Below are 8,711 nucleotides of genomic sequence, written 5' to 3'. Positions count from 1 at the left end.
CACAACACAATATTAGGTATATTTTTTTAACCAGCAGCAGACCGATGACCTCCTTTGTCCTCTCCACACAAACTCAGTAACCTATTAAAATATTCATTCACCAGCATCCACCAAAAACACAGTTTTCACCTGGCAGGCAACAAAGCAAGGCAGAAAATTAAAATCTCCCGTCAGTTGGCAGAAATGGAGAGGGAAGGCAGGAGGGAAAGATGGTAAAAGCATAAGAACAAATGCAAGACTGAAGACAGCCCCCCCGCCGCCATTCCCCATGGAAAAGCAGTTTTGTACCATGTGGTGGCTTTCTACATGTGGAAGTATCACTCTCACAAAATGCTTTGAAGCACACTAAGGGTTTAACTTCAGAGTTAGCAGGCTGCTCCAACAAGCTACTTCCCTGGTCCCACATATCAAAAGGTGGGGGCAGTTCTCTGAACATTTGGACTAAGCAGATGCGGTGGCCACCAAGAACCAAAATTAAGCTGTTGGCTGCTTTACATCTTATTAGATCTCCTATCTTCTCCAACCTAACAGCAGCTGTTGGCTGAGTCCAATTATACACACAGTTTACACAACACATGGTAGCACGCTTGAGAGCTTTAGCTCTGAATGAACACATGGGTCAACGGTGTTAGCATTTTCTATCAATGCCATAAGAGCTTTTGCTTTCTTCTATTACAAAAATATTTACTAAAGCTAACTTCCGTGTTTGGATTGATTAAATATATGGAAGTCTGGAAGCATGCATCTATTTTTCCCAAATGGCTTTGGAAGTGGAGGTGGGTCTGTATTGCCTGCCACATTACACAGAGAGACTCACAGGGCATCTCTTCTTTACCATCCTGACTTTCCCAATTCAGTTATAACAGCAGTAAGTCACCCAGGAATACACAAGTCCAAACACCATGAAAGGTTCACATTTCTACCTACAAAACCATCTCAACCCAGGGAATTTTGAACTTCAGTCACTGGACTCATTTGATGAAGCCTAAAAGGATACAGACACGCTCTCAGATCTGCACAGCATCCAGGACCACTGTTCGCTTTTTTGTTTGGGGGCAGGTGAATGTCAACATGCATCAAAAAAGCTGATTGTTGAAAATATTTACAAACCTTTAGCTTAAACTGAAAGGCAGATAGGGGAACTGCTGGAGGCACAGAGGGGTAGGAAGGTAACCATTTAATCTGCTATTTTTGAAGTCATCAAATAGGATGGAGACACTGAACCATGTCAGAGAGCAACAACTGTACAACTGGCCCTTTATGAATGCTATAGATACTGGGAGAGGAGGGGACAGTTAATTCACCAGCCAAAGTATTCAGAGGCAAAGGAAAACCTGGGAGTGGTTGGGCTCAGAGCGGGATCTGAAGACAGAAAACAGCAGCAATGCAAGAAAGACAAAGACTGCACCTGAGAGCTGTTTTGAAAATTCACTCAAGTTCAGGGTGACTGAAAAGCTACGAGCCCTCAGGAATGAAATACGCACAGATTTAAAGGAAATTGTACAACAGCAGGATAGCGATTTGTAGATGTTACCTGCCGCCCAAATCCTGTCCCACAGTTACCAGTCGAGTCACAGACAATGACACAACTGCTACATACAAAGCCAACAAAAAGAGACACTGAACACTCCCTGCACTGCACCGAAACCTAAAAACTATCTTCATGGGGGAACTGAATTTCCAACAGCATCAGCTGGTGCAATGCACTGAACAAAACTGCCTAGTTTTGGTGCAGAATCTGTAATCTTGCACAGTGCTTAGTGACACTCCTGTAACTAATGTGGCAGGTAATGCTGAAGGAGAAACTTTTTTGCTTCCTGGGGAAATTTTTAAGACTCCTACTGGGCCAAGTCCAAGGCCTCCAAAGTTTTTCAAAGGAATAAAATAAAACAACAATTACTGAAAAAAAAATGAGTACATTGTTTGGTCTGAAATAAGCAGAAAAGGAGATTAAAGTTGGAATTTGATCCACTCCCAAGTTGAGCGCCTCAATGACTGACCTTATGGCTATTTGTCTCAAACTGAGGGCAAATTCAATCCTGCAAATTTGAGAAATCCTTTCAAAGCAACAGAATAATGGCATCAGAAACACCCTGGTTTCAAGTAAACTTACCCTTATCACACTCACCTCTTTTGCACAAAATTCCCATGGGTATCTACTGACCTAAGTATATTATACCTTTAATAGCACTCACTTAAGTAATTGCAGTTAAAAAAAAATATTGCTATGAATAAGTTGCTAAAACTTGCAGCAACAAGCAACTTAAAACCAAAGACAGGCAGGTATTAAAAATTGCAGAACTAAACTGTAGAAGCTAAGACCTATCCTTCAATAACCATCTCTGTATTCCAGAAATTTCACCACTTGAGTTGCAAAAGCCTGCTTATAGTCCTGTATTTGAGGGGTCATTCCCTGAAAACCCATAAGAAACACCTGAAGTAGTTTTGGGGATTTCACCTCACTTTCTGCACTAAACAGATGTAATACCATTGGGGTAGTTCACTGTGAGAGGGATCAGGCTTTGGATGGCTTTGCCTGTTGCAATGCCAGGTCATATCTGTTTCTTTCTCACATAGAAAACAAGCGTGAGATTCTGCTAGTTATGTCACAGAGCATACAACTCTTCCCATCTCATCTGAAACTCAACTGTAAGAGTTAAGAAGTTCATTTTCATTTTAAAACTTGACTTTATGCTCAGTGAAGGAGATCAAGAATGAGCAGAAAGGAAAAAAATGCACTTGTCATAAATAGAAAGGTATGTCACACAGAGGCTTCTCTTCCTTCAACTAAGCGTTTCAAGAAACACGAGATGTTGTTATTCCAGGAGCACACGTGTAACCCAAAATCTGTTTCTAGTTTACACAACGTATGCAAAACTGCAACAAGCAGTACTTCACTTCAGTGAGCTTGTGCAAAGTCAAAAGCCATGAAGGGGAAGGACACAGGAGCGACATCACACTCGGGACTGCCAAAGGATTGACAGGACAGCAAGAAGACCCAGGCCACGACTGCGTCAAGCTCTATTCAGACACCCAAAATACAGAGCTGCTATTTCTTCTCAGTTTGGTACTTTTTTAGGTGAAGTTCAGCAAGACCAACTGGAAGCCTTTTCTCAGGACTGCTCCAGAGCACGTTGGTGTTTCAGCTGGCTGAATGCCTTCGCAGAACACCGTGTCATGTGACTGCTTTAAAATCTTCATTTAGGACATTTTGGACATCCTTCCATTCCACTGCATTCACGTGAACTGTTTAAGCTGTGTTTTCTGGGGGAATTTTCAAGGGTAGGAGAGTTTGTTTTGTTTGGTGCCTAAGTTCTGTATTCCACACCCTCAAAAAATGTATTCAATAGCCAATAATAGAAATCCTTCCTAACAAGTCCTTTCATTACTGGCAAACATCACTACTAATGGAGAAAATCCTACATAATTTCATCCAGCATACTGAGTTTTCAGGGAAATTCCCAAGAAGCACACTTTCTCTATCAACCCCCTACATTTCTTGTGACATCTACACAATGGTATTTGATTAATTGCTCCCCTACAGTTTGCAGTAGGTAACTCAGGTAACTCGGTATTTCAGAGTACTGCTCCTACACAGGTAAGGGTTTTACCCAGCATCACATGTCCATCCCAAGACTGCTTCTGCTTCCTAGATTAATAGTAAGTGTTTTGCCTAAAAATGGAAAAAAACAAACAAACAAACAAACCACACCACACACACATACAAAACAACAAACACAAAAATAAAAAACAAAACTACAAACCACCAAACAAACAAACAAAAAATCCCACCAAAAACCAAACACAAACCACAAACCCACACAACCCAACGCACACTCTGTCAGCAGTCTGGACATTGCTTGCTGTTTTCACATCAAGTCCCATTTCTTGTGAGACAGTTCTGAAGTGCATGTCATGTACAATTTGGGTTTTCTCCCTTGACCTCCATTCCCTTTTAACTTGTAAAAAGGCTCAATGCTCAGTCTTTAATCATATTCAATACTAATACTGAAAGGCTAAGTTTCAAATCATGTAATTATCATATTAATTTCTATTTAACACATTCATTAGAAGCTTTATTTTCATTTAAAAATGCAAGTGAAATTTGTCATCTGTTTCCTATTAATGCTATTAAGTGGATTTTTCTACCAATGAAATTTTTACACAAATTGAATTAGATGGGAAGCACATATTTTGCTGGAAAGCAGTAGATAAAATATTCTGTTTGTACAGAGACAGTCTTTCCCTTACAGAAAAATGGTAATCTGCACTTAACATTCCAGGTGCCACTTACTCAGCTTCAGTCAAAGACCCATTCAAATTTAACGTTTAAGATTCACACCTTAGCACTGAAATCTGCTGTCTCTTCCCAAGTCTTTTCTAAGATCCTGTGAGCCATCAAATACTGTGTAGCATTATTTACATCAAACATGCATGAGCTTAACAAGATGTAGAGGACAGAAACTGAACACACCAAAAGGTTCAAAATGGGATACTAACTGAAACAGCATATCATTGTCTGATTTCAGGTATACACCAACATGTATTTATTGAAGGCTAGTTCACAGTTCTTTAAGATCTCTCTACTATCCATACCTTGAATTCAAGTCCACAAACCAAGCTGAGTGGCAAATAAATACTAAAAGACTCTTCTGCCATTCTTGTTCGAGTCTCATACCAATGATGATTCATCAGGACAGGCTCCCTAGCTTTGCTCCCAAGAACTCACTTCCTCACTAACACCAGGAGAATGCGACAGTAAAGCCGCAACAAGGAGATGACGCTTGGAAGGTCCCTCCTGCTGCTCTCAAAAGCACCGAAGCAGCAAGCTGTCTCATCACCAAGAGTGCACTGACTTCCTTCTCCTACCTTCAATTAATGCCATACCAACCCAGACAGAGCTGGAAAAGTTAGCCATTGGCAGAGAAACAAGCAAGACACAGATTTTCACTGGCTGCGTCTAAACAAGAGCTGTACAGTGAAACAAGGAATGTTAATGCTGATATTTTTCAGCTGCCCACGTTTCAAGCTTGGATAACTGACCTTCAGATACAGCGTAATAGCGGCTTTCTAAAGAACAACAGGCTGGCAGGAATAAGGTGATTGACCAAGAAGGTAAAAAGAATTAACAAGGCAGAATGCTCTATCACTTCCAAGGTAAAAATTACACAGAATTATCAGAAATCTTATTTTATTTCTTCACATGATATGGGCTTGCTCACTTACTTGCTAGGTCACCTTCCAGATATTACTGCTTTCTGTACCTGCATCTTCAGTAAACAGCAACACCATCTTTGCCAGATCCCCAGAGACATTTCAAGGATATCAGAACAAAATCTAGCTGCTATTCTTACCAATAAAACACTACAAGGGAAATATACTTGTGTTTGATGATGATAAAGAATCAATGGCAATTCACTGACCTTGGCTTAAGACAAACAGATGTGCACTGCTTTTCCCTCTGCTGTTCTTCACTTGCTCACTGTACCAGTAGGCAGCTGACACAGGTTGGCAGGGACATTTCCCCACTCTCACACTGATAGTTAATGACTTTAAAATTTAATAGCCTGACACCAAGGAGATGTACGCACATTGGCTAAAGCATTTTGTGGTATCTACCTATACAACTAGCAGGAAATGAGCATGCTTCAGAAACTCCTAAGCATTTACTGATGGTCTAGACACAATATGTCATTTTTTTTTTTTCTTTAATCCCATTATACACAGTCATTTGTAGAATAAAGTCCAACAGATAATATGCTTTTGAAGTTCAGTTCCAGTCACATCTCCATCACTTTCAAAAACGCAAACTTCGGTGTGTACTATCTAGTATAGCCTGGACAGAACCCAAGCCTAAAATGTGAAGAAAATAGCTGCTCAGGAGACCTGCTGAATTTACACCAGAAACTGGACTCTGCTTTTCTCTAATTCACGTTAAGGCTATGAACATCAACTCACTGGTTTGTCTTGTCCTCTCCTGTTGTAATACTTCTACCTCCTACAAATATATATACACAAGGTATGTAACTAGAGCATTCCTCAGGATGAGTAATCACAGGTCTCTGCTTCCTTCCAAACACAACCAACTAGAAAAATAAAACTGCAATCCAATCTATAAAAAGTATCATTAACTCTATTATGTTGTTGTCTAGACAAATCACTGTACAACTGTATGTCGTACAGACTGTACAATCCAGTCGTGAATAAACAAGTTTTTATTCCCACATACAGATCCAATACTACATCGCTAATGTAGCAAAACACAGCTCTCCATCTCCTAATGACATCCCCATGCACTGAAAATCCATGGTATCAATGTAATTCTTTGCTTTAGCTCTCCAAAGCAAGAATACCAGGGTTCCCAGAAGGTCACAGTGATTTTCTTGTCAAAGTTAATGCAGCAAACCCTTCAGTGTAGTTGAATGGGGAACACCCATTTCTGCATGTGGCTTTGAACCTGGGACACATTTCAGGAACGGACACTTGTGCAGTTTACTTCGGAAACATTCCAAAGCTACACCAAGATGAGATATTGACTGATCCTAATTTGGACAGGCCCATTCATTTTCCAAACCCATTGGCAAATACATTTCTGTTGGCACTTGCCTCCCTCACCTCATATCTCCAGGTGTCTTTATGAAGTTACTTGAGGCTCAAGTGGAAAACTCAAACTTTTAGTTATTTCGTCAACTGTTACCTAACTTACCAAAGGTATCAGAAGATCAGAATCGCTACCTCCACAAAAGGGAAACAGCAAATAGTCTCTTCTGAAGTCATCCCACAGGTCAGTGGAAGACAGACAAGACGACAATTTGAGCTCTATAGTGCTGCACAAACCTCCAAGCAATAAAACTTCGTGTCACCTCTCAAAAACCAATTAAGTCCTTCCATGCAAACATAGTAGCAAATGTCAAGTGCTAGGAAGCAGAGTTGTACTTCTCAAAACCCAGGCTCTGGCTCATACACATTTTTATTCTTACGGCTGCTCTTGAATATCAGAATAGATATAGTGAAAGACCTTTGATTTCCCAGAAATTATTAGCTATTTCGTATTCAAAGTACTCGCACTAACATGTAATTTGTAAATATGCAGTGTGTTATTTATTTAACCTGTAACTATATGGGAAAATTTTATGGGCAAACAGCTACCAAGGCTGTGAAATTGGTACTTAGAAGTTAACTCACACATGAACCTTCTTTGTGAACGTTTACCTCAAGACTGAACAGTTTTCTTAATTCACGCACCATAATGTAAGCTGTAAAGACTGGCAAAGTGTCATGAGCCGTTGCACCCAGGAAGCTGGACTAGATGGGCTTCATATTTCTGAGAATGCCCTGTCAAATTCCACATAAAGGTACACCATCAAAAATTTAGTAGGCATAAAAAGTACGAGTGCAGTCATATTTTAATATCTGCAAAGGCTAATTCATAGATGTCAGAACTACTTCTGAAGTCACAAGCATCTAGGAAATTATTAACACATAGGACTACCATACTCCTGTAGGTGTTAGCACCAGATCTCTCTTCTTAACTCATTATCACAGAGATTCAGGCCTGCCCTCACCTGAGAGTCAGCATTATTTACTCTACTCTTACAGCACTCTGGAGATTGACAGCCCTAAAACATGCTGGTGAAAAAGCTAAATAGATCGAAAAACAGATGAGCATTAAGGAGCAGTAAATCACCACAAGAGAAGTAGGCAGCAGACAGGAGTTTGTTCCACACTACAGATGGCAATGCATTCAAGCTACAGGCTTAAGGGATTTCCTATTTGGGAAAACACAAAGTGAGGACACTCAGCATTTTGAAGAGCAGAAAAATATGCAGTAATTTTTCAAGTACAGCTTATTCATCTGCATCAATCATGTCCATCTGACTGACTTTTGCTACTTGAACTTCATGTACACTTCACACCCTTTAAAATGCGAAAATGAGAAAACCTGACCTGGAAAAAGAAGTTTTAGAAACAAGCCTGACGGGGAACCACATTATTTACCAAGGCCTGACCCCAAGCTGTACCAAGTCAGTGACAGAGATGGAGAGGTTTAGTTCTTTCAACACCAGACAACTCTACTTGTATTTACTTACTTTCTCCCCCTCACCTCCCATCCTATTTCCTCCTTTCACTTACCAAAGGCTTGGTTTCATCTTCATCTTTGAAATAGTAAAGCTGATCACCCTTGAGAACAAACCAGCGTGTGTGCCAGGTCTTGACGAAGCCTCCTTGTTTTCGCAGCCACCCACACTTGACAGCACTGTGCCGCCCGTGGCTCGGCAGGGGAGCCTCTGCAGAGCCATTGTGTTCTTCCATACTGGGACCAGGCAACTCTCCTGTTGAGAAAACAAGAGGAAAAGGTAAAATAATCAGATTATTATCCAGGCAGTAAACTGCTCCTTTCAGTACAGCTGGAAAAAAAAAAACATGCTCCAACTACGAAAGTGTGCTATAAAAGCATTTTTCATCTGACTGCTTATTCTCATAGTAGCACTCCCATTCGCTGAGGGACTATTACTCACCTATAAAAGACAATAATAATAATCATGAGCTGAGTTGCTAAAATATAAACAAGAGGCAAACGATTTGTTCAAGTACAGTGTGGGATATTCTGTCCAGCACTGAGGAAGACACCGGCTGTTTCTTGAGGTGAGTTCTGCCGGATTACAGACAGTAATGAGGAATATACTGATAATACGTCTTCGGACTAAGGG

The 8,711-nt window shown here is 40.5% G+C and overlaps 1 protein-coding gene across 3 annotated transcripts in view; it reads right to left on the bottom strand.

Annotated features, from left to right (window-relative positions):
- ARHGAP24 (Rho GTPase activating protein 24) overlaps window positions 1–8,711 on the bottom strand; it is a 213,157-nt gene that overhangs the window by 164,541 nt on the left and 39,905 nt on the right. For all 3 annotated transcript variants that reach the window (XM_065061793.1, XM_021289270.2, XM_065061794.1), the window contains exon 2: window positions 8,134–8,333. In XM_065061793.1, the coding sequence (XP_064917865.1) occupies window positions 8,134–8,333 (200 nt within the window). The remainder of the gene's footprint in view (window positions 1–8,133; window positions 8,334–8,711) is intronic.

Source organism: Columba livia, chromosome 4 (genome assembly GCF_036013475.1).
Source record: "Columba livia isolate bColLiv1 breed racing homer chromosome 4, bColLiv1.pat.W.v2, whole genome shotgun sequence".
Taxonomy (NCBI): Eukaryota; Metazoa; Chordata; class Aves; order Columbiformes; family Columbidae; genus Columba; species Columba livia.
Note: the sequence above shows the minus strand (reverse complement) of the source record. Positions and strands in the feature narration are given on the sequence as shown.